At 41.1% G+C, this 27,112-nt stretch overlaps 1 protein-coding gene across 1 annotated transcript; it reads left to right on the forward strand.

The window, feature by feature from the left end:
* On the forward strand, nt 1-26,793 carry RFX8 (regulatory factor X8). Its single transcript, XM_056329084.1, is given in 15 exon segments — nt 1-11; nt 1,335-1,458; nt 4,201-4,262; nt 5,738-5,824; nt 9,780-9,847; nt 11,406-11,464; nt 12,465-12,599; nt 12,678-12,755; nt 13,273-13,386; nt 14,044-14,194; nt 15,603-15,661; nt 19,952-20,108; nt 21,679-21,773; nt 22,933-23,047; nt 26,511-26,793. Coding segments are annotated over 15 exon segments (1,572 nt in total). The 3' UTR covers nt 26,768-26,793.
* Nucleotides 26,794-27,112: the final 319 nt, after the last annotated feature.

Here is a 27,112-nt window from a genome sequence, read left to right on the forward strand (position 1 = left end):
ATGAATAAAAGGTGAGGTAGACGTCGTCAGGCTGCACAGCGATCATCTTGCTCAGTCTGTCCTAGCAATCCATTTTGCTGAAGACCTTATCCATTACCTACTGCCAATACAGCTAATATAGAAAGATAAACACTGGGTTGCCTGAAATCAGGCTACTACAAAAAGAGAGGATGCTGATCTAAAATGCAACTTGCTTATCTCACCTGGTGATTATGAAGTGTGCTTTCCCAGCCAACTCGATTATCAGTAAAGACACAGTGAGTAACTGGCACTGTGCTGCACTAGCGTTCAGCTGATAAATTAATTAAATATGCATAAATAATTTGGTATAACAGAAGCAGAGTCAGAGTAAGAAAACACTGTCATACGATCAGTGTGTCATGCTTTGAAAATTAATCTCTCTGCTTCTTTGCTCCAGCTTTGCTCCTGTATTTGTACTGCAGGAGGCTGTTATCTTTTGACATCGAAACCATTCATGTTATCTCATAATTAAAGGTCTTTTTTGGGGGGGTGAAGGTAATACCTTAGGCTAATAAGTAGCTAAATTTATGTCTACCTCACTGTATTCACACAAGTAGTTGCATTTACTTGGCTACAGCCATTCTGATAAGTAGGATGAGTAAGGGATTTAGGCAAAGGATGAGTGTTTAAACAACTGAACCAGTTTCAATCCTGGCAGTTCTGTTACATAGTTACCATAAATTAAAACTGTTCTCTTATTAAACTTGTGCTAAAATCAGTGAAGTTATATGAAAACAGAATTTGGTCCTTCATAGTTTGTGCACCCTCTGTCCCAAAACAGCACATTATACATTTTAGATGGAAATATATATGATATATTATTTTATATATATTATTATCTTTGGTATAGTGGAAACCTTTCTAATTAGAAGATCAAAGTCACATCCTTTGATGCAACAACAGTTATCATATGAGAGATGCTAATACTGTCTGTATTGCTGTTAATGTGATACTGGTATTTGTAAGTTGTAATTTTTTAGTAAAAATGATGTTACCTAGTTTTAGCAGAGTCTCATATGACCTCTCTTACAGTTTGGAAGCAAGAAAAGTAGAACTTTAAAAGTTGAAAACAAACACAGAATGTGTGTGTGTGTATCTGTGTATATAAAAATGGTTCAGTTTATTTCCCTGCCCGCCACCCCCCGCCACCCCCGAATACAGAGTAACATAAAATCAGTAGCTCTCTTTTTGATTCAATGCTCCTGTAAAATCAGAGTAACTATTACATGGTCATAGTAAATCTGATGAGCTATTAAAATCACAAGCTAACAATCCTTCCTTCTAATGCCAACGTTTGTGTTTTTGTTTTAAAGGGTAGCTGATAATTTCTGTGTGAGTGAAGGATGCACTGTTCCCCATCGGCTAGTGTATGAATTATATCTGGAAAGCTGCAGTCCAGATTCCAAGTACCAAGTAAATTCAGCCACCTTTGGAAAGGTAGAGTAGAGAGGATGTATAACATATGAAGCAGAGATACCTAAATAGAAACTATGATGATCAAATATACACATTGAATATTAAAAGAGATTAAATAACAGTGAAGAATGAATATGTAATGTATTATGCTTGTGTGTTTTCTAATCTATTTCTGGTAAGACCTCATGTAGTCACAGTTATACTAGAGAAAAGAGTATTGTCTCTGACGGAGTTTATTTTCAGGGAACTGGTGTATGTTACGCCAGCAAAGATTTCTTTTGCCAATGTATTTTAGCAAGCTTTACCAGGGTAAACAGCACAAACTTAATAGACTTGTCCTGAGGACCTCATTTTTCTGTTTTTGAAAGACCCCTTTGTTGTTACATAATTTTATACTTTCCTTTTTAAGTATACTTGGGGAGATTTTGCTCCAAACGCACCCTAAAAAAGTTGTTACAGAATCATCCAAGCAAAACAAATGCAGATGTAAAACCCAATCTCCTTTGAACAGTTCCACACTTCTGATACATGGAGGTTGATACAACCCACAGAGCAATTACCACTTAGAAATCCCAATTGCAACAAACACTCATAGATATTCAACTTTATTTAATAAATTAAGGAAGATAGAATGCCTAGTGATTATTTGTTGCACAAGACTTTTTGGTCAGGATTTCCTGGTTTTACTGCTATTGTCCTCCTATTACTGCCCATGGTAAGACCTACTATGCATTGTTTTAACACAAAACCAAAATAATTTCAGTAAAAGTTGTACCAGAAATCAATTTCATTTCTGTGGATAACCTCATTTTAGGAATCATTTATCTCAGTTCAGTTGCATCTAATTTTTTTACTAAGTTAAATCACTCTTACTTAAAATTGAGATTTGAGTAAGTGATCCAATGTGATTTATTACCATCGCTTAATGGATCACCACCCATCAACCGAGCCCATGGGTAGGGTTTGCTTGGCTCAATGTAGATGTCTGCCATGAAGCTAGTCACTTTAAAATCTTTTGGTAGCCAATGGACATAAATAAGTAGTTGCATATGATTCCTCTCACGCTAAATCAGTCATCTTAGGCAGCTCAGATAAAACGTGCCTCAGAAGTGCCTGTTTTTCTCCCTTGACTACAGAGTCTGCTGTGACTAGCTTAGACATCCCTACCTTGTAGCCACATAGGTAAGATTAATTCCATCCTGTCTGTACACTTCCAGGTGCTCCAGCATGACCAAGTTACCACCTGTAAGCTAAGCCTTCTTGTGGTTTAAATTAATGCATTTTACTTTTAAGTTGGGACATGCATAGATGAAGCATGGGTCTGGTCACGCAGAAGAGCTTAGCTGATGAGCCATAGCTGCTATAGGTTGGTGCTTGCAACTGTTTGCTCACAGCCTTAACCAACTCAGTGCACTGCTGTGCAAGTTAACCCATCCCAAGTGAGTGAGCTGGGGTGCAGCTCCCCAGCGGCTGGAAATTGTCTGTCCTTCTGCAACAGGAGGTGGGACCACACAGCAAGAGGCTGCAGAGGGCAGGACCTGCAGCAACCCTGCTTTAAACTAAAGGTGCACATGTAATCAGTTACCACAGCCTAGCTAATGGGCGGAGCTGTTAATAATTCATCAAGCTGTAGTAACCTGACTGCATTACATGCATGTAGGCTGTAAGGACTTTTGCAGTCGAGCCCTGTGTGAATCAAACTGTGGTGACTTAAGACACTACTAACCTCATCTGCCCTACCCAAATGCACCACTGTCTCTGTAGAAGAGGCAGCGGGCACAAGTATGTGTCTCAAGCCACAGACGCTCCAGTTTTATAGGCTGCCCTTTTAGGAAAATGATATTATGCTGAAATACCAGCTTGAGAAAGGGAACACTTGGGGTGGGTGCATGCAGAAATGTGCAAAGAACAGGACAGCTCCCACACCATTAAAACTGGAGGTGCACGTTGATGTGAGTTGGGGAAATTTGTCCTTCAGCAGGCCTTTGCACCAGCACAGTGCACTTTGCACAGAGTCCAAGCTGTGTGCTGCTGCGTGTACACTCTCCTCGCTAAGGCTGAGCACTCGGTCCTCTGTTCCTGCTATATAGGAAATGTTAGCTCCAGCTGTCCTGAGTTAGTCTCTGTCTTCACAGGACAGCTCATGCAGAATAATCATAGTGAAGTGGATTATTTTCCTGACAGTATCTTATTACCCTGTAGGGTCTAAGCTTGACGGATGCTGCGTGACCTCAGTTCACACTTACCACTGCGGTGGTCAAAAGGTTGCTTTGCAGCTTGATGGTTCACGTCCTTTTGAAACAGATAAGCCAGGCCCTATCTTGCAAGTCCTCCTTGCAAGAGCGAGTGGGTAGGCAAAGTCCCTTGTGTGAGTAAGTCCTACTCAAATGAGTAAGGCTTGCAGGTTTGGCAGAGTAGTGGAGAATCACAGCATCTTCGAGTTCCCCTAGCTGATATACCCCCCCCGAGTGTGGGTGGTCTCCTGGTGTGTGCACTGTGTCTCCGTGCAAGGTAAAACAGACTAGCCTAAAAAATTTCCCACCTGAGGGAGGTAATCTCTTAAATTACTCAGCTTTTGATCCACAAAAGCTTGATTGAGTTCAGTTCAACTGTTACCATTTCAGAGGTGTGTTATGAACGGGGTATTAGCCTGCAAATGATGGAAAGAAGAAGTGATTAAGGAGAAAAAAATGTAACAGATATGTTTTTGCATTTTAGAATGAATTTGCCAAGTACCTCTAATTTTCCGTTTGTTTTTTTCAGCTTATTCGGTTAGTTTTCCCAGGCCTGAGGTCAAAAAGGCTGGGCCCAAGAGGGAGTACCAGGTATTGGTTTTGCATCCTTTGTTTAAAATTGTTTAAAAATGTTAGGTTTAACTGTTCCAATAACATTTTTAAATGGCTGAATTTTCAGCTCCAGCACTGTAATATAGCAGCTGAATTGTTGGCTGCAAGTCTGTTAATACCTCACAAGATCCAGAGTGATTCATGATGTCACCAAGTATATTAAAATAGAGTTAATTCATGAAAATCACCACATCAGAGCTGCTTTGACAGGGCATGAATTCCAGGTGAGACTGTTTTTTTAAAAATTAGCTCTCCAGTTTGCATTGGCTATTACAGCATGCCTTGCATGAGGCATCTGCCCGACATCACAACCTTACTCAGAGCTCTTGAGCCACTGGGTCAGGAAAGCCCAGCTCTGGGATGTACAGGGTTGGGAGCCGTGATTAATGTCTGTGTTGTGCTTTTCATCCTTGCACATATCCGTGGAGTGACCCAGCATGTCCTGGTGGTCAACGGAAGTGTTGTAAACAGTTTAAAACCATTTAAAATCAGACCACCTCAGGTCCTACACCTGTGTGGCCTTTCATTTCCCTTCCCTCTCTTCTAGAGCACAGAGTTCAATGCTTTGTCATTGATTCCTATGTCCAAACTTACAGTCACATGCTGAACATCCAGACTGGAAAAAGGGATATTTTAAGGGCAGAGACTGCCACTACACAAATAATTTTACAAGCGTTTTGAGTAGCTGTCAAGTACTGGCTTTGGGAATGACATGCCCTTACTTGATCTGCGACTTTTCTCCACTAGTCTGGACTTGCTATCAGCTTGATCAAGCAAGATCCTTTATTTTGGGAGTGCCTCACCACAGACACTCCCAAGCTTCTCCTCATAGCTGGCAGGATTTGGGATGGTGTGTGATACCCCCCAGTCTCCATGCTCTCTCTTCCCATCAGCAGAAGGTTACCCACTGCTGGCTGCTGGTGGCCCAAAACCACAGCACTGCTCCCCTGGCTTCCCAGGGACCCAGCCTGGGAAGAGCCAGCTGGTAGGACCTCAGTAGCAGGGAAGGCAACTCCACTGCTCACCGAGGTCAGAATAAACCTTAGAGAAGGTCTGGAGTTTAGCTTGCCATGACCACTCACTGATGGGCCATCCAGTCCCTTCAACTTCTACGAGATACAGGGAACACTGTCAGCTAAGACTCTGGTCCCTGACTTTGCTGACTGCTAATCCATTGCACCCCATTTAGTGGCTTCAGTTTTTTCATTTACAAGAGGGTATTATTCCAGGGCAAAACCTGTTCAAAACAGTTTGTAAAGAGTTTGTACAATTATCTTCTGTTGGGGAAAATTAACTCTCAGCAGAATTTAAAAAACAAATGTAGCTTTATTTACTTGGTCTCTTCTTGTTTAAATGGAATGACCATCTGCTTTCAGAGGAGGAATATGAAATATTTGCTGACTTGTTGAAAATCATATGGTTGTCAGTTCATCATTTTTCTGTTTTTTGTCTAGGTATCATTATATTGGAATAACTATCAAGAAGAACTCTTCCTTTTATGCACGTTATTGCTGTCTTCTGTATGAAAATAATGACCACAGGTTCGTTTTTTAAAATGGTTCAGTTTTTAAAATGTTTTAATCATAAAATGTCACATGACAGTCTATATATTGTCTGTACGTCAAAGTCTGTAATTCATCTGTTGAACATTGACAACAGTATTATATTTTTATTATTATTATACACACTATAAAAGTGCTGTGCCATTAAGTGCTGTGCCCTTATTCAGAAGCTCCATTTTGAAAATATGCTCTGCCTAATCAGACTTCCTTGAGTTGGACATGTTAGCCTTGTAGATCTCAAGAGCAGCAGCTCATGCTAAAAGAACAGCTTAATATATTGAGACTCTAAATGGGAGCTCCAAAAACCCATTGAAATCGCTTCATGACATTGTAGCACCTTCCTTACTAAAACAGTAGGCTGAAGAAACATGTATTAAAGTATAAATGGCTGCACTCTTTTGAAGTCCTACATGCAATCATGTTATCTGGGGGTTTCTTACTACCTGAAACAATGAAGCATATTACTTTCAAAATACTGCCTTCGCTTTGGTTTAAAATTTCAGATTTTAAAATCACCTCTTGTAAGGGAACAATAAGAAAATTTATAAGAAGGGTATAGATTGATTGCAAAAATTAAAAGTCTAAAAATAACATGAATGCAAGATACTTTGGCAGACTAAAGTGTAGACGTGAGCATGGTCCAGTTGTGGGCAGGTGAGGAAGAGTTCTCACAGTTAAGCTCATGGTTGAGATAAACAAACCACAGGCTTGTGTTTCTCCACAGAAAAAAAGGAAGGGAAATGCTGCCATCCCTAACAGTTTTACACTCCTTTTAAATGCACAGGAGAAGAAAAATAGGTGCAGCCTATGCCTTGGACTTTGGGGACCAGGCTCATTTCCTCACTCTCATACAGACTTATACATTACTTTAATGTGTATGTGGATAAATTCTGTACTGTGGTTTCCATTCTTTAATATGGAGATACATTTTTCTCTAGCATGAATATTAGAGGGATACAAGTCAGCCTATTAAGCACCCAGATATTCTGGTGATGATGAAACAGTTCCAGCATTTGTGATATTTTATATTAGTTACTTAATTGAGTGCATGCTCTGCAAGAGCATGGAAAAATTATGCCCATAGGTTTGTTGCCTTTCTCCACGGGTGTTAGAGTAATGTTACAGAAGTGCATAGTGTGACATCAGTAAAGAATGGGACACGGCAGAGGATCAGGTTCTGCAGATGATCAAGTGGCAGTTGGTTGTTGTGAGACCAAACAAATTATTCATAGGTAACTTGAGGCTTATTTCCCATGGGACCCTTATTGGAGTGGTATCCCTCACTACCCATCACCCAGTAAAACCAGAACAGGCCTAAAATTTGACATCTGTAATGAGGAAAGGTCTTGGCCTCTGTTCAAGGAACATTGCAAATCTCTGGCTGAGTCTCTGCTGGTCTTTCTTCTTCAGGGAAAGAAAGGTGGTTCCCCACAACGTCACTTGGAAACAGCAATCTTGTTGGGCACAGTTAGAGAGGTGCAAGTTCTGGTTGTGGAGGAGATGAGAGAGAGAACAGAAAAATTTGAATTGTTGCTCTTTTTCCTCCCAGTGTAGAAACATGAGGAAAAATTACAAAATGTAGGAGGAACCAAAGAAGCAATGTTGGCGCAGCCCAGGCCAGGTGGAGAAACAAGGACTTTAGCCACTGGTGGGAGCGTGAAGCACCGTGTATGCCAGCAGAGCTTTTGTCCTTGTCCCTCCTCATGGAAACGAGCCATGTTCTTTGATGGGCTGGGGAACATGCTATAGCCCATGAGTAATTGTAGGGGAGCCACTGCACTGGCTGCAGACCTCCCTCTCCTTCTCCACCAGCTGCCAGAGGTGCCTGCCTGGACACTTACTCCTAAAAAAAACTACTTATGATTTGGTCAAACAAAGGAAAATGAGATGTATTCCAGGGAAAGGGCTGACATCAACCAGCCATTTAGTGATCTTTACATAGTCCCTTGGGATAACTTTTCAGATCTAAAAAATATATAAAAAGATGAGATCATGTTCAAACAAAGAACATCTTACTAGTTGCAATAGAAAAGTCTCTTAACTACAAAATTACCTTGTCTGATGCTTCCTTCATTTAAGATGGTTATAAGAAGTCACTAAGCTGTTGTGTGAAGCCAGACAGCTGAAATCAGAACAGCTTCCAGTCCAAATGCAGCCACACAGCCCTGTCCCAAGCCAACGTGCAGGCCTGCAACACCTGGGCAAGTGGGTGTCACAATTACTTCTTAGTGTCTGATAAAGGACAGCAGGAAAAGAAAGGAGGGAAAGCAGTAAAAAATCACAAAACACAGCCAGAGAAGCACAAGCAGCACAACTCCAAAACAAATAATTAGGTCACATAGCAAATAAGCAGTACCTTCAACCAAATAAGTCAGTTTATTTTCATCTGTATTGAGCTTTGTACATTCTTTGCCAATAAACAAGAACATGTATAGGAAATACCTGACCTTTACTGTCCTCTCAGTAGGGTTCAGTACGTTTTGAAATCAGAATTAATTTTTCATGATCCAATGAAGTTCATAAATCTTAACAATGGCAAAATCTAGACTTTTTTTTTTTCAATTAGGAAATGGAAATTTAGAAAAAGAGTAGTGAAAACTTGAAGACTTTTCTACCTGCAAGAACAAATTTTGTGGTTTTTTTTGTTCTTGCAGAGGTAATCATGTAATTGCAGCAGGGGTATTTGACCTATAACATCTCAATTTTTGAGAGTGTGTTGGTGTGGAAATTTCCAAATTATAGTGAAGAAGATTTTTAATACGCCATTTCAGTGCAGTCCAAATGCAGGTCCAGACCTTGCTAATGGGATATGCTTCTCTGGCTCGTTGCCATTTCCTTCTGGCAGAGACAGGGGATGTCTGTTTGAGTGTGTTGTTGTGTCCTAAATAACTGTTGCTCCCTCCCATGCCTGAATAGAGTCCAACACGTCAACGCTTTTTCTGTTGAACCTTCCTGAGGGGAAGGTAGAGCTGGAAGCCCACCTGAGAGACCAAGGCATCCACCCAGCCTGCAGGTCTGTGAAAAAAGGGACGGTTTCAAAACTATGGTCCACTCTTTCTATTTATGGAAAATAATATTTCTGGGCCATATTGAGATAGTTGTCAATGGACATGGTGCTGGTGGTGAGGAACTAGGCCTGTCAAGGATCTAGCAGGCTGGGAGCTGTGCTTGTTGACGTTATAGAAATGGCAGTGAGAAGGCATTTGCCTTCTCATAGGCTGCGTTGGAACGTGTTCACACAAGGAGCGATGAGGATGCTTTTACACAGCACCTGTAAGTTGGTTCGTTTAGAAATCTTGGATTTTTTGAAGACATGTGTACCACAGCTCTGATGATGATGTGATGAAAGAAGTGATAATAAACACAACTGTCATCAATGAGGTCTCTAAATGTATTACAGAGATTTAAAGGAGCATGTTATTTACCGATTTGTGTTACAATAGGGGGCCCTCTAGGAATGGGAGCTTTGAGGACAAGTTCTCCCTAAAATGGTACTTGCTGTGGCTCAGAGTACAGCAGTGTTAAAAAGACGCCAGTGAATTTTGTTTTCGTAAGAGTTACTTTAGGATTCTTATAATAGGGAAGGTTTGGGCTTCTGACTTTCCAGTGAAGCAAACCCATGATTTTTTAATAAAAAAACCCTGATATGAATCTACCAAATTAGCTTTTCTAATCTCATTGTAATCTGACAGTCAACAGCATGCACATTCACCACCCTCCCTCTTTTCATTTTTCCTTTGTCCTTCCCGGCCGCCTCCTCTGTTAGTCTTTTTGTCATCCCCACCATTGTATTTCCCATTTTAGCTCTAGTTCCCACCCCATAGCATCATCCAAACTCTGCAAGCGATACAGTGAAACTCCTTGTGATTCTGCTGTCACCCATTTTCCCCTTCTCCCACCCACCTTCTCTTTTGTGTGTCCTGTCTTTACCCAGGTACTTGTCTGCAGGGGAAGCCAGCAGCTCTGCCTGCCAGCCCAGTACCTCTGCGGGCACCGGGTGAGTCCAAACCCCCTTTGCTAACAGCAGCAGCACACAGACGTTAGTTTTCTGTAGGTATTTGCACTAAATCAGCACTGAGCTCCTGAGTGCCTGCTGGGGCGCGGGACCCACGCAGCACCCCTTCTTGTACCTCACCATCCCCGTGGGGGGGAGCAGGGAGCCAGCCTGCCGCGGGAGCCAGCCCACTGGAGGAGAGCGATGCTGATACGTGTTGCCATAGTAGCAGCAGCAGAAGATACAGCTGGCCACCTTCGTGGGGAAAGCAGGAGCTGGAAAATATTAATTTTGTTTCACAGGCTTTAGAAATCTGCAGGAAGGACCATTTGAAAGAAAATGAATTTATAATTTATGTTACGAAACATCTCTACTCACACATTCTTCCCTTTGTCCAGCCACTAACTCTAAAATACCTGCGAGAAAGAGTCAATAGCATCACCAAATGTACCCAACATGAATGTTGTGCCCTGTCGTGGGCAGCCAGTTTGGTTATTTCGCTGGAGCATTGCCTTCATGGCAGAGTGGTGGCAGAGGGAAAGGTAATTTTTCAGGTGACAAGGTTCAGTCCTGTGGGCAGCAGAGAAACCAGAGGAGGCATTTTCAGCGGCTTGAGTTTCCAGGCAGACAAGCTGTTACATTTTGCCCTCTGTCCCTTCAGGATGTATGGTGGTACCCTGGTTTATAATACATCACAGCAGTGAAACCCTGCAGCCAGGATCTGATTAGATAGTCTGAGTGTTGGCACTCACCAGTAGAAGCACATTTTCTACAAATCCCCTGCCTGCCGCCTTTCAAAACAGCCGAGTCCAAAAGGACCCTGGAGTTTGAAATGCCTTCACAGACAGTGAGCAGGTGTCAGCAGCAGATGGGGGCTTGACTGGAGGAATCCAGCTCTCACAGCATGTCCCTTTTACCAGCCACATCGCCTCTCCCTCCTGTAGGATTAGCCTCAGATACACAGGCAGGGAGAGAGGCAGGGGATGGTAAAGCAAGGAAGCAGCCTGTTGTGCCTGCACCCCTGGCTTCTCAGCCAAAAGCCAGTGGTCAAGCCTTTGCAGGTCCAGGGGAATTCTGACCACGGGGAACAGCACTGCAGGCTTGCAAAGTAAATGGGGGAAAGTCAGAAACAAAATGCCATCTAAACTGACAGAGGGTGCAAAAATGTAATTACTGTGAAATCAAAGCACAAGGATGATTATGCTTTCCTTATTTGCATGTTTATAATTATTAATATAATTCTAAACAAACTGCAACCACAAATACAAACCCACAATTTTTGTGCAAGAAGTTGGAAGGCATTGCACTGCTAAATGGCTGATACCTTGCCATCTTTATAATGAATGGTTCAGTTTTATCTTAAAATTAAGAAATTGGTCTTCAGACTTTTTAGAATATCACAGGGCTGCTGAATGACAGGAAAGAGAGCAGCATTTGTTTCCCAAACACAATGCTCCAACCTAGTGCACTCTATGCAGTTTGAGCTAATTTTCTTACTAAATACAGAATAAATTGGTGAGCTTTTAAAAGGTTTTTTTCTCTGTCATATATTTTACCACAATGGAAATGCCTGCAGTTATGGAGATGCAGCTGGTCGCAAGAGCAACAGCAAAAAAACCCGAACGGTGAGTTTCAGATACTTTAGGCTTATAGCAAAATGTCTATCTGTGTGTTTAATTATAACTGCTAATATATGTTCTGATGAAACTCATTTAACCCAGCATATTCTTCAAAATAATCTTTGTCTGCATAATCTCACTAAATGCTTACTTCCCCCTCTCCTATTTCACCTGGTAGCTAAATATTTTTGTTGTCTTAACGTCAGCTCAAATATATTTATCTGTGCTGAGAGGGGAAATTGTGGCTGACAGCTCGTGTTTTGGATATTAGGGGAGCTAGTGGGGCACAGCCTTCCTTATCTGAGGCCCACTGCAACAGACCCTCACATCTTTCCAATGTGCTCAGGGTTTATTGGCACGTTAGGTGTTTAAATACTAGGAAATGATTAAGAAAAAAAGAGCACAACCCCTGCTCATGGAAAAGGGAGATGTGAGGCTGACCTGTGGCAGCTCTCACACAAGCGTGCTGTCACAGAATGGCTTGACACTAGGGCTGCTGGAAGTCAGCCAGCAGAGCAAGAGCAACAAAGTTATGTGGACCAAAGTAAGGAAAAAAGGGGAGACTGGATGTCTGTCTTATTTTTACAGAGCACTCAGGCGCAGTCATGAGTGCTCTGAAGTGGATATAATGACAGCTGATGAGAAATGTGCTGTCAGCCTGACAGCAGAGCCAGCTATCTGCAGCCTTATTTAGGTTACAACTGTGACATGAGTGCTATAGAAAATATATGTGGAAGATATGTATAGCATTAAATATTCACTGGTTTTGAAAAGAAATTCATGTACTGTTTGGGATTTAAATATTTAGTCAGCCATGCTTGTTTCTTTCATCCACCCCTACTTTCTAAAAAAAAAAAAAAAGACAAGCAATCCTCTGAAGAAATACGTCTTATTAAAAAATCATGTTATACAATTTCAAGGAAGTACTTAATACCTTTAACAGAACTGACAAGATAATTGTGATCTTTTTGTTGTTGTTGTTCAAAATAAATTATGATGCACTGAGAGCAAGAATTTGCACTGTTCTCCATCTGTCATTTATCTGAAGAGTAAACGGAAGAGATTTCAGTACCTGTGGGCTGAATTCAGCAGATCCTGTCTTAGGGAGCAAGACCTAGGGAAGACATACCCCTACGAAATGGTACGTTCAAGTATTCAGTCATGAAGCAAGTTAGCTCTTTGCCTGTGAGATCTTTTTGTACCTTCTCTTTGGTCACAGGTTGTACTGCTTGCCCATGAGTACTGCAGCCATTGCCAACATCTTTTACACATGGTGAGGAACAGCAAGTTCAACAAGGTATGCCTTTGCTTTAATAACATTCTGATGACAGCAAACGATAGTAAGGATAAAATTATTTCTGTTTAGCTTATTTACGTGATGGTTTGATCTAAGGTAGATGATCTTTTATAGAGAAAAGGCACATTCAGCCAAATCGTTTGGGAATTCTTCATTAACACATCATGCTCCAAGAATCTGAGTCTGTAGGCTTATCCTGAGTGCTCCTGGCACATCAACAGGTCTGAGCCCAGCACAAAACATGAGGCCATGGACATATATCTTTCACTGTATCCACATATCCATGGCACAATGCTTTGTTTCTTTCCTCTTTGTTATGCTGCCTTGCAAAGTTCAGCTTGCTGCCCCAGGATGCTTCCACTTGCGCTGGAGCCCAGTCAGGATGGGGCCAGGCAAAGAGTCCAGGTCCACAGTCATTCTTTCACTTCTGTGCTTATGTGTGTCATTTAACTGAATCATGCTTCACATTTCACAAGTGTCAAACCAGTGAAAATACATAAAGGACTTTGTGCGACAGGTGGAAGGCTGTATCATGTCATTCTGGAAGTCTCTGCGGCCTGAAATAATACCACTGATGTCCTTGCCAGATGTATGCCAGATGTTGAAAAGCTATGATAGGCAGCTATTCAAGGTACTGTAGACATGTTTGTTTGTTGCAATTATGTTATTATGTGTTTGTGTCTTTTCAGTAATGCTACCTGAGGAGAAAGGCCAGCTGTTTCTTTTGTGCTGTACAATGGGATTTTTGTTCATACCTCAAGTCTGTTCCTTGGTTTCTTCTGGAACAGCACAGTACAGATTTTGAAAGGAACCTTTCTTTTCTTCTTCCATCTTGCTGCTATATATACCTTTGAAAGTCTCTTAATATCAATGGAGTATACTGTCATAAATGTGGTCTGTGTTCTGGCATGAGGTTATGTGACTGAAATGTTGACTAATACCTCTTCTTCCAAATCACAGGAGTTATTTTTTCCTTTGAGATTACTACTGCATTTCTCAGTGACGTTCTACATAGAAATATGATGTTTTCTGATCAAAATAATTTGCTTCATATTTGCAGCAGGTGATTAATTAGTGTCTACTAATAAATTAATGAAACCATGTTTATTGTTAGGATCTTTTCCCTTTTGCTAATAAATGTAACTTAGCTATTGCTTCATTGGAAGGCAAAAAACCCCAGGCTTCTTTACATTTACATTTAAACTATCAATGTACGAGTTCTGTTTCATGCTGCTGTAAATATGTGTAGTACACCTGTCATGTGCAGCTCTACGAACTTGTATTCTAGGAAATGGAGAAGATCCTACTTGATGATTTCCTGGAGGAGGTGCCTATACAACACATGAGGTCAATCAGATTGTTCAGTAAAAATGTTAAACTTTGGCTGCTTAATGCTTTGGTAGATTTTCCATTACCACTCCAAACATCTAAATCTGAAGGTATGTTTGAGAAATAGATTTTCATAAAATAATGTTATCTTAAACTGCAGAGGAGATTGTGTTACAAGACTCACAGGGAAAGTATTGTAGAAACATTTTAAGCTGACGTAGCTTCAATCCTAGTGAGGACTAGAATTAGTTGGTATACAGTTAAAAATAAAGTCTCAGATAATGTGTGAGAACAAATTTAAGCCAAAATTATCCCAATTCATGGTAAATTAGAGTGTATTTGAATCTTTTTAAAGATCTGACTCTTGCCATAATCACTTTGGTTGTGTAGATGATTGAATAATATGCAGTCTGCCCTCTGAAATTTAGGTATTGTTCTGTCTTTTCACCTTGCAAGGGGGTTTGTGCAGATAAATTAATTAACAGCTATAGTGCAGTTCAATCTAAAGGGAAAAAAAAGCCATAGTCCCATAGGGAAACTATGACTGTCATTAGAGGAGGAATTGAAAAATCTTTACTCTACAAAGGTGTGTGTATATGTGTGTGTTTGTAAATATGTATATACATACATATAAATAGCTGAAGATTCTGACTAAAACAATGTTGTGCAGTTTCTCATTGAGTGAAGACCAGCTTCTCAGTGGCAAAGCAGGGCTCCTGTGTAGACAAAAGATTGTATTAGTATTCATATGCTCAAGGAAGACTTGCAGACAGTCTTAATTCCAGCATTTCTTACATGTGAATGCTTGACAGAGCAAACTTAGTAATGCGTTTTGAACATGTGTGTGCATGGAAGTACACGTAATTAATCAGCTGCGACCCTTTGTATATACATCCTGATCTTTCTGGTTTGTACAAACTTTAAAGAAGCAGAAATTTTCACTTGAAAACCATTCCCTGTCTACAGAAGTTTGTAAGTAGCTTTATAGTTGGTTTTCCTGTAACTAAGAGTCAGTTACTTTATATTTTATTCTTAAAAAGGATATTCTTTAACTGTGCTTGTCATAATTACAACACATGAACAGGAGAAAAAGAAACCAACTCCTATTAGCAGTACTGCAGAATTATAGATGCATAAAGGTTGAGATGTAAGCGCTCAAAAAAACCCCCAGGAGGTTCAGAAGTAACGTTGCACTCATTCACCTTAAACCATACACATAAAACAGTATTAGTCTTGATTAAGAAGTGCTTAATGTAAAAAAAGATTGGCAGTATTTTTCCTGTCTGTCATGGGTTAACAGATTTGCAGTGAAGGAAGAAGAGTGGTGGCCTGGGCAGCTTCTGACTGAGAGGGTCCCAGCCCAGCCCCTAATGCCAGCTCAGCACCCCCGCTGTGCCTGCTCTTAGCCTCCATAGCCCTCCTAGGGATCGACTTTATAACTTAAAAGATCTGGCTTAATTAATGTATTTTAGACTGTAAAATGTTAATGATATGAAACATCTGCCTCTTCTTTGACAGAAGTTACAGTGTTTATAAAAAGACTGAGGAGAAAGACAGACCTTTCTAACTTGGCCAAGGTATGTTCCAGAATCCGTGAAACAGAAAAGCTGGGCATCTCATTTGCTCAGGCAGTTTGGACTGTGTATGAGATGCTCCATTGTAGGACAAGAGCAGCAACACAGGTGTTCCTAGCTGCATACAGACCACGGTCCAAATCATGCCCACCCTCCTACCTATCTCCTCCCACACCCTAAGTATGCTGAAGGGGCCTCTTCCTCCCTCAGGATCCTGTGAGAGCCCCTGAGATATAGTCAGTGGTCCCCCATGGAGAGGAGAACACAGTAGCTGGAAGGGTCAGATGACAGTTTCCAGTATCTCCACCCAGCCACACCAAAGCCAGTCAGCACATGGCTGGAGTTATTCTAAAACTGGTTTTATGCACTGTCCCAGCCACTCTCTGACGAGTGCAGCAGCAGCCTGCACGAAGGGAAATCACAAATGTACTGGCTGCTGTGTACACTGAAGTGAGAGAACCTTTTGAATGGATCGCAGAGATCAGCCAGCAAAATCTTCTCCATCCTCTAGCCAAGCAGCGCTGGAAGGAGCGCCGCAGAGTGGCACCCTCTGAACTTTCCTCCTCAGGGTCATCACTCAGATTGGCTTTTTTCCTTGGGAAGAAAGAGACAAAAATCTCTCTAACAATTAATATCTCTGCCTGCTTTTTGCTCTACAGTATCATTCTTCTCAGCTATGGATGTACATCCAGGAGCTGAATTTTTAACCCTTTGAACACTGCAAAGTAAATTGTTTCATTCAGTGCTGCATTATTATGAGGGGCTGTACCTTCCCTGCAGCATTCTTTCCATTGGTGTGATCCATTTCCATTTGGATACTTCCAAAACCTTGGGCTTTGAGCTGGTCTGGGCCACAACAGAAGAGATAGATCATGAACACAGAAGAAAGCAAAAGAGAACAGATGGTATATTCTCTCCTCTCCTTCAAACAGCAAGTACAAGATTGTCCCAACATGCTGCCTGGCTTAAGTCACTGCACTCTGTCCCCACACCAAAGGGCAGGAAGGAATGGAAATGTGGCTTCTTGGACTGCACACAGGAGGGTCACATTCTTCCTTAATAAACATAGCTTTTCTTTATAGGAAAACTTTATTACCAGCAGCATGCAAAACATACACTTCAGTTTAAAGAAGTTTTTAAAAATAAAAATAATAGGTGCAAACATTGCACCAAACATGTATAGGTATGCTAACACAGGCAAACAGTTCAGTGAAGTGCTGAGCACTCACAGTTCTCATTTACTGCAGCAGCCCATGGAGATACTAAATAGTTGAAAAGCTCAGCTTCATGTGCTTCCAAACAGTGCTGGTTATGCATTGAAGAACGTGATCCAGCAAGACTGCAAGTGCCAATTCCATTTGCACGCTCAGACTTTACGTCACCCTTCTTGTGCTCAAGCCGTTATCTCAAGGGACTGGTTGTGGCTTTGTGATTCTTCCCTGCTTATTCCTAATGGGTGGAAAAGCTGCAGAGAGTCAACATTGAATTTACACCCACAAGATCTACAGCAAGAGAATTGCAGCCTAGTTGGAGGGCATTCTCTGGCAGCAGCCTCTGGCTGCACTACATCCCCGTTACTTGTTGTTTAACCAGCATGAAGGGAACCCAGCAGACCTGAGAATCGGGGTCAAATCTATACTTACAGCTGAGCACATCCTGGTTCTTGTTCATGTTAACAAGCTCTTGGCACTGTTCTCACAAGTAAATGATGTTTGTACCTTCTGTAGAGCCTCTTTAAAATACAAGGGAAGGGCAAAGGCGTTCCAGTGTACCTGAGGATTAACCCCACTGGCCATTTAAAAACAGTAGTTTCAATAAGTGAAATTATGTAAGTCTTCTAAACGAGCATCCCGATAGCCTTTCAGCAGTCGCACAGTCTCTGTTACGGCTTCCATTAGAGATCCTGCCAAAGCCGTGGATATTGGGCTCCAGTGAAACAGGGCAAGAAACAAATACCAGCCAAACGTTCTCCTGTAAATGCATCCCCCAGTCCAGCACACACCAGAAGGTGGTTAGCTGAGTACCACAGGTGTTTAAAAGTTTCAGCTTGTGAGAAACACACAGATGCTTCATGGGGAGGTGGACATCCCTCAGAAAGAACTGCTGAGGGTTTTAGTCAGTCAGACCTGATCCTAGACTTGTGTGGATTTGTATCCCATTTCACCTGGTGGCCCTCATCAGACGCTCATGCAAAGTGGGTATGAGCAGAACAAGTGATACCTCACTCCTCCATTGTACTCTCCTGGCTTCCAGCAATCTGAGATGAAGGTTATATCTACATCTTGGTGTTTAATAGTTTGATTTTGACATCCACAACATCTTGGGGTAGTGAGTTCCATGGTTGGATTATTTGTTACATGAAAAAATACTACTATAATCTTTAAGTAATATTTAAAAACCCTTCTTGATGTAATTCTCCCTGCAAGTCTCCATTACATCCTTCCTCAGTTACTTCTATCCAAAGCTGAATTTTATCTTATCTTCTCATATTTTGGAGTAATTTGATATTTCTAATCACCTTCTCAGTTTTCTGTGTCTAAAATGCACCTGGAATTTCAAATAGAGACTGATGGTCAAAGCAGGTGAGAGTGCTCCTAATGAGAAGTACTATGGAGGAGCTGTGCAGCTGCAGCCTCTGAAGGGTGTAATAACACCATCCCTTGTAGAGTACTTTGCAATAATTTAGCCACCTGGTGAGAAAATAGGAACAATTTTGGCAGGGTCATATTCAAAAGGAAAAAAAAGTTTCTTTCCTATCATGTGTAGATAAAGCAGGCTGACAGCTGCTACTACCTGGACATGCAGAAGTAATTAGAGCATAAAAAGGTGCAAATTCTCTGTGAGAAAGGAATGCGAATATGATGCTTGTTGTTTCCTGGGGCTGATTCCTGCCTCTGGTAAGCTGTATTTAAGTGTTGTCAGAGCTGACTCTCAGTCATTTAGAGAATTATATTTAGTATATTGAAGTGCAATGGCTAAGGGGAGCACTCTCGAATATTGGGGCATAGAGTCATGTGCTAGCAGTGTACTGAAGATACATCATTCCCAGCCCCTAGTCATTCCCAGCCTTTGGGTCATGTGTTGCAAGCAGCAGCTCTTCTTCTGACACTGGAAATTCCAAGTAGCATAAGAAAAAAGCAACATAAGAAAAAACATAAGAAAAAGAAAACATAAAGAAAAAAAAAGCAACATAAGAAAAAACATAAAGAAAACATTGTCTTCAACTTGGCTGAAGGGGATTACTGAGTGAGAATTAGAGTGCTTTTGGTATTTCAGTAAAGCTAGAAGAATGACGAAAAAGAAAAATGGCTAGATTGGAAATTATGTTTGCAAACAAATGGTCAGCTGCATTCACTGCTGCTCGTGGGGTCATGGTAAGCACCTGGTGAATGGGATTTGTTTGAATATCTATGCATCCTGAAGTTTTTCTGAATTTTACAAAACATATTTTTCCTTTGGAAGGCCCAGCTGGATGTGGACTATTCATATAAAAGCCCAAAATTCAACAAAGGCTTTAGGATCTCACTGATTTCAGTACAGAAGTGTGAGACTACATGCATGGCTTAGTGATTTTTTAAAAGAATCATGTTTATTTTCTAATTTCCTTCACTGTTCTCATAATTTCATCAAGAACCTGAAGAAATACTGTGTGATGTTAGCAATTAATTAAAAACAAATAAATAAATGAAGAGATGAGGATTAAATGTTAGGCTGAAAATTGTTTGCACTATCTGTGTGAGTAGTACTTTTTGGGACAAATATGAAGCCAGATTCATTCACAAATGACTCATAAGCAGATAAATGGGGATAAAATCCTGAGTAATATTATTTCAACTAATACGTTATTTTTACTTTCTCAAAGGTTTGGGCAACTTGAGAAAATTTGCCTTTGAATTTAATTGAAACATGTACTAAGGACAGGTAACATGGAGGGAAGGTCAGCCCTGATACCCCATTCCATGTTTTAGACCAAACACCGGTATTTGGCGTAACTGTAATAACTCTAACCAAAACCAAATGCCCAGGCAATTGCCCAGATACTTCAGGCATGTTAGCCTTGTCTGCTCCATCAGAGGCAACAACACAGTCATTGAAAAGAGTATCTCCCAGAACAAAGAAAAACCCCTTAAAGAGAACTTAAGATTAATTTCCTTTGATTCTGCACCACCCACCCCCACCCCCCCAGTTTGGAGACTGGTTATATAAAGTCTAGTATTGAATAAGGGAAGCTTTTGGACTGACTTAAGGGCTTGAGAAAATTAAAGGCATTAACCATTTCCTTATTCTCTATAGACAATGAGAACAGTCTTGGAGAACAACAGCAAAGCCACTGTTCTGCGATCAGGCTTGCATGTTGTCATCGATCAGGGATTTCTGGATGTGCCTGGAATCCTCTTTCAAAACAAGCTTAGGAATCTGGAGGAGCTGCAGAACAACATAGAACTGAAATGTAATGGTTTTTTTGCTATATTTTGTCTTATCCACTTAAGCCCTTGCTTGCCATTGTTAAAGCTCCAGCATTTCCGCTTGTTTATTCATGGCATCGGCCCTAATGGGAATTACAGTCTTGCTGTAACCCGAAGTGCTGGAAAAGAGCCAAAAAATTGAGAATGGAGCATGTAACACTATCATTCTAACTTTAAAGGTTAAGAATGAAAGGCTTTCCGTTCTGACTCTTAAAGCTTTCTGCAGGAAAGGAGTTGGGTTCGTGTTACTAAATTATATATCTTCTAGAAGAAGGTTGACAAGCAGACATATTAATTTTTTATCATTTTCTTTGACAAAAAAAAAGAAGTTTCCAAGTGTTACATTTTTATATTTTCCTCTCTCATTAATCAAAGTACACAAAATCATTTCTTGTGGCCAGGTTTTAAAATATTGTACGCTGGACGAGGACTATTGGCTTTTCAGCTTTCGTGTCCTTTTGCTGTATTGTGACCTTTGGGATTGATGTTGTGCTGTAAACAATAAAATATACAGTTTGTATGCAGCCATGACATAATGCATTTGCCAGCTTAATGAAAAGGGATGGGAGCATAATGGCAAGTTAATTTTTAGATTAATGGGCTGCCATTTAAATTATTAGTAAGAGACGAGCAAGTTGGACTAGGCTGTGCAGAGAACTGACGGAGGGAAACCTCAGGTTTTTGCTTCTGGCCTGCCACCAGCTTGCTCGCTGACAAGGGGTGTGCCACAGCCTTTCTGTGACTGCTTTCGGTAGGAATAATAATTTGCCTTCTTCACAGAACCATCAAGAGAACCATTTAAAAAATATTTATGTACATCTTAAAATCAAAACCACTGTGCAGGATGCTTTTATTACATCTGCTCATTATATTAATGAAGATCTCGCTCTTTCCAAGGTGGTATTATTGCATTTTTTGTTTTCATTGTTTTTCCAAACTGTAATTTATAATAAGCAAGGTTTCACCAACCCTATCCATATGCCTTCTTGAAGGAAGATGTCTCAGTTACAAGGGTATAAATTCAGAGAGCTGCCATAGTGATGCACCTTTTGGTACTGGGTGATAGGTTCCAGTCTTCTGGGGGAACAGCTGCACTGATATGTGGCAATATCATCTATATTTCTGTTGGTCTACAGAATATTCTGCATTTTCTGTTATTGTTTTAAGACTCTTCTCTCCCTCTCAACAGATTTTAAAAAAAAGTGTTGGGTTTTTTTTTCTCAACCACATAAAATCTCAGATAAGTAAGTTGGTATTGCATATAACCAAATTTCAGCTTTCACATTGGAAGTGTTTATTCTTGCCACCTTTGCCACAATGACTAGGTCAGTGCAGATATGGTGGAAATGGACATAAACATGAATTCTGACTGACTTCAGAGTAGGGTACTATTCCTCACTAACGCAATGGTATTATTATATTAATCAAAATGCTAAGAACAGATGTCTGAATATATTTTAAGCTAAAGATAAAAGGAAAAAAAAAAGCTAAAACTGTAGAAACAAAAAGCAAGCCAATCACTCTAAGTAATGATCTCCCTTCTATATTTCATAGGTTTGAAGGACTTGGTGTCTTTGCTGTCACGTTTCACAGATATTCAGCTTCTCCTGGAATGTGTGGCTTCAAATCTTCAAGCTTTTTTCACTGAGGTATAAAATCAATCATTTCAAAAGAGAAAGAGTGATCACATCATTTATCCTGCTATATGTTGACTGTCACTAGTTTGCAGAAGCTACTTTGTACACTAGCAACCTGACCAAAATGCAGATTTGCATAAATACAATTTATGCATGCTGCAGAAAAAGGGAGAATTAATTGGCACACAAAAATTCCATCTGTCCAAACCACTACAAGCAAATTTCTGCGCATGTATCCACTTGGGCAGTTTCAATATCTACTCTCATTTCATAGATACACTTTATAACAGTCCCCAGTAAATTAAAATTCGGAAGAAAAATGTTAGTAAAAATGAAGAGAAAACTTAATGTTTCCTGAAATAATTGATTCATGAAACTGTTGACTTTTAGCAGGTGGTAGGAGTGTGAGAATTTCTAGTAAATGTCTCTAGCTCTTGTGGAAGATTCAAGTATGATCATCCTTGGAAATGTACCTTTCCAGAGGCTACCAGCTCTACCATCCCTGGTCCATCACTGTTACAGAATTAGTGATATCTTGATGGTACTGCTGCATTCAATTGGTTGCCAAACCAATTAACATGGGTCTAGGTGGTGGTTAAAGTTTGGGTTTGGTGTGGTTTTTTTCCCCTTTCTGAAGAAGCAGGGTAAACTGTACTTCTTTAGCTTGATTATTTCCTAATTTTTTTTTTTAATTTAGAATAGTACTTCACAGTTCTGTGGTGCCTTCATCTCAGAGAACCCTCAGCTACTTCATGGGATGGTGTAGAGAAGATGGAGTGGGACTTTTCCTGGGGATTCACAGTTATAGAGCATAAGGCAATAGACACAAGTTGCAGCAAAAAAAATTTCCAATAAATAAAAAGAATAAAAAATACCATGGGAGTTGTTAAGCATAGAAAGAGGTTACCTGGAAAGGCTGTGGAACCTGCATCCTGAAGGTATTCAGAACTTGGCTGGGCAAGGCCTGAACTACAAAGCTGGCCATGCTTTGGACAAGAGGTGGGATTAGATGATGTCTAAATTCCCTCTCAGCCTAAGCTATTTTAGGATTCTAACAAAAAAACTCCTTGTTCCCTTTTGTATGCAGTTCGTACAGGGAAATAGTCTGCAACACAATAAGGAATTCTTTCAACAAACTTTATCGTAAAGCAGTTTTTTTCCTTATCTGCAGCCAAGCAGGAGTAAAGAGGAGTTTAGAGAAGCGGCATCAGCTTTTCAGTTGAGATGGAACTTCCTGCTGAGTGGAGTAAGCAAGGCTATGACCCTCAACTGCTCAGGCAGTTTTGGTACGTAGGGTCTTTATACATGTATATACATATATTTATGTATATTAACTCTCGCCTGATGCCCCTATCTGACCTGAGACAGCTGAGGCAACAGATCTTTTTAACCGGCATAAATTCATGCTACAGTCCGTAGGGGCATCACTTCTCCCTAATCCCTTCCTTGCATCAGGCAGCACCACTCGCCTGGCGATGTGGTTAGACAGGTCAGGGAAATGAAACGAGTAGTTCGCGATGGGATGACTTCTCTGACCCAAACCCTGGGATGAGCAGAAGGGAGAGCAGGAGCGTGCCGGCGGCCCTGGCGGGAAGGGCAGGACTCCCTCTTTCGGCAGAAGCCATCATTTCTCCGTGGGGAAATGGGGAACGGCAGCCCCAAGGGTGAGCCGCTGCTCTCTCTCCCTAAAAGGCCTGCACACCCCCGCTGGGGCCACTGATAGCCCAAACCATAAAAATTCCAAATCTCTCAACTGATGGCTCCAAGTCCTTCAGGTCCTTCCTATGTAATGCAGCCCAAGCAGAGCCACCGCAATAACTGCTTGCCAAAAAGGCAGTTAGCTCTTCTGACAAACGGCTATACGCTCCTTTTCCTTAGGCCTTACACTGACATAAGGGCTTGCCTACCACCAGCAAGCCTGTTTAAGGTGTTACACTAACCGAAAACTAGACACTCCTTTAGCTGGGTTAGTTTTCTGCCCGTTTTAGGGCTCCAAGCTGTCAAGCAGCAAATCCATCATGCACCAGAGCAAGGCAGGAGAAGCAAAGGGACTGTGCAGTCACATTCACTTGAACTGGCTTGAAGTGGTACAACCATGTCTTAAATCCGTTCAGTCTCTTCCATTTCTATATTGCATCAACCCTACCTGTCTTTCTCTTCATTTGTAAAACCTTTCAGAGGCTCGCTCTCTATTATTCATTGTGCAGAAATGCACCATCTCCTTTGAGCAACATCTGATCCCAAACTGTATGAACCGCTTTTTAGATTTTTCAAAGGAGCACCTTCATATTTTTTCCTCTTCTGTTGGATGGGGCTTCACACAGATAGCCAAAGAAAACCTCATTATCTTCTTCGAAATTCCCCTTCAAAACCATACTTTCATGTGCTTCCTACAAAGACATAACAAAGGGGTATGTTACGGTTGTCGCCTTTTGTATTCCTCCCCTATTACTGCCTGTGTTTGTGCAGGTATGTGCGCACCCCTTTTCTGCATCTACCCACTATCTTTTGCCTTGTATCTAGATCGCAAACTGTCTGCAGCAGGATCAGAGTTTTGTTCTGTGTCTGCAGGGAACATAGCACAGCAGGGTCCCTTGTCCATCAGCTGCTGCATTCCTGTAATAATAAAATAACCATTCCTTTCTCTCTCTCCAGAGGAGTTCTGCACCACACTCTTAAATGTTACATGTAATATTTTGGGCAATGAGGAAACCGGGAATGAATTCCAAGAACAGCACTGGAAGCATAATGTTTATTGAAATTCCCCATGGTGGTGAAATCCTCTTCCCTCTTTCCACAATAAGAATTGATTAATGAATTGCCTCCCTGTTCTGCAGTTGTCAGTGGTTGGGAACACAACACTGTTACCAACAACTAGCTTTCCTTAAACTAGTCACAAATTATATTTTCATCCCACTTATGACAGTCTTCCTACTATACTTCAGTAACACTAAGGCTGAATTTATTCTCACGTATAAGAGAGTTTTAAAATGTTTTTTAATCTTTTGCTGAGATGCTCCAATTAATTTGGTCATTATTATCTTTTTTCTTAACACCCTTCGTTCTTTAAGATGTTGGATTATATGAGCTAACAATGTCCCTTCTCTCCCATCTTTCTGTTATGGTAAGATACTGAGTTTTAGTGGACAAGGCTGAAACAGTTATGTTAACAAGCCATCTGGTGTAAAAGTTCTGTACTACGGGTTATTGCTTTTCAGAAAAACCTTAAGTCTCAGCATTTCTTGCAGGAATGGTGGGCATCTTGCAAGTCAAAATATGTAGCATCCACACTGAAGAAACAGAATTACTTAGGGAAATGTGTGAGTGTCATGTTAATGCAGTGTGCCTCCCCCAAAAATAAATCACATACCAGTAACCAAAACCAAACTTACTTCTGTCTGGGGCTTTTACTTTGGAGCTTGGCACATCTGGCACACATAATATACTGGCATACTCACACCTCAGAATTTAGGATTGACTTTTACGCTTTTCCAGCCCAGCCTCCATGTGGTGATGCTCAAGTGTGATGGGAGGAACCATGCAGTTCCCTTCACTGTAAGGCAGCAAGGAACAAGTGCGCTACAGCAGTCAGGGCTAGTGAGACCTCTACAGCTCTTTCAGCTGTACCTCCTCTCCACCAAATGTGCCTCTGCCTATGTCCATCACCGAGCTTCATGTCAGCTGGTACACCTGCCCTTCCTTACGGGTCTGCCTTCTGAGGCATTCAGGGATGTATTGATGAGCCACACTGGCTGGACAGTGACCTGTACGTTCCTCTTTTGCAAGCAAGCTGCTTCAACCTACTCCCTTTTCAAAACTGTGTCCCTCTGTATTATTCCAAGGGACAACTAGAGTTTAGCTTTTGTGTCACGCTTACTCCTTTTGAATACAATGAAAACACTGGTGAGACTTAGAAACACGCACGGACTACTAGTGTCAGGTCTGTATAGCTGGAACTCCAAATATAAAAGTCCCTTTCCTTGTCCCATAGATAAACAAGTACTTCTACTTCCTTTGCTGGAATGTAGGACAAAAGGACAAAGAGCAGCTTCTCAGGCACGTATAACATCAAAAGAGGCAGTATTTTCCATTTTTAAAGCTCTGTAAACCTTGGTCAGTCATATAAATTGTGGTATCTCCTTGTTGATGTCCATATAAACATATCTATGAGATGCAGAGGTTATGAATCGCTTGATGAATCCCTGTGCAGGTTGACGGCATGGAAGAAGACCTACTTTTTACTGTAAGGGCTTTCAACCAAGGTATGATTCAAAAGTCAGTGGCCTCAGTCTCTCTTGGCTTTTAGCAGTTATGTCCCAAGCTGCAAGGTAGACCATTTAATGTCATAGGTACAAGACACCCAGACGACTGTAGGAGGGTTTGCTTGGGAAGAGATGGGATGATTTATCTGTCCAAGGGAAGAGTGAAAGTGACGTGGTTGTTGCATAAGCCTGGTAGTAGCAGTGAATGTGGGGGAAGAACCTGAACAGGAAAGCAAATGAACACCAGTACACTTTCCTCTCTAGTTAAAATAAGGGGGAAAGGCTTTTGCTTATGTTTAAAATCTGCAGTTGGTGCCTGTTTTGCTGTGATATTTTGAAGTACTTAATTTTGTCAGTACTATTTGATGACTGTTAGTCTGCTACTTTGCCTAGCCCATTACTATAATGAAGCCCTTCAAAAAAGTACATATGAAGATAAGTAAATGAAGAGATTGCTAAAATTATTTTTGTTTTTCTTTAAACCTAGGATCCTGGCATTTGCTTAGTATGCTACTCATGGATTTTGTGGCTCACGTTTTCCTGTCCTATCTAGAGAAGGGAGAAGAAGACCTCTGGGTCCCAGTGCAGAATGAATCGGCTGTTCTTTGTGTTTATGACCCCAGCCACCTTGGGGGCTATTTTTCAGAGCAGTGGCCTCAAGCCAGTGCTCCACAGGCAGCTCTCATAACTTCGATGGAGAACCAGAGTAACTCTGGAATAAGCAAAACTTTTCCAGATTTCTGAGTTGTTCGGTGTACACAGCCACAGGCAGTAAGGTGAAATAAACTTTAACTTTACAGAAAATTAGCCCCCCCCAAAAGTTATAAATTGGAAAAATCAGGAGGGATGGGGAGGGGTGTGGTTGGTTGGGTTTTTTTATGTGTGGAAAGTAGAACTAATGAAATCTAAGTTTGCATGGAGCTGTGTCCAACGTCACACAAACCTCAGGCCACAAAGCATCCTCCACATCCCATCCCCACCCCACAATCCCATCGAGGCATCATAAACCGCACCTCCCCATCTTTCCAGATCCCTGATTCTTTCCTTAGGTTTCCAGCAGACCTTTGGCATCCTTCAGATTCCCCAAGC

The sequence above is a fragment of the Falco biarmicus genome, chromosome 2, assembly GCF_023638135.1.
Source record: "Falco biarmicus isolate bFalBia1 chromosome 2, bFalBia1.pri, whole genome shotgun sequence".
Classification (NCBI taxonomy): Eukaryota; Metazoa; Chordata; class Aves; order Falconiformes; family Falconidae; genus Falco; species Falco biarmicus.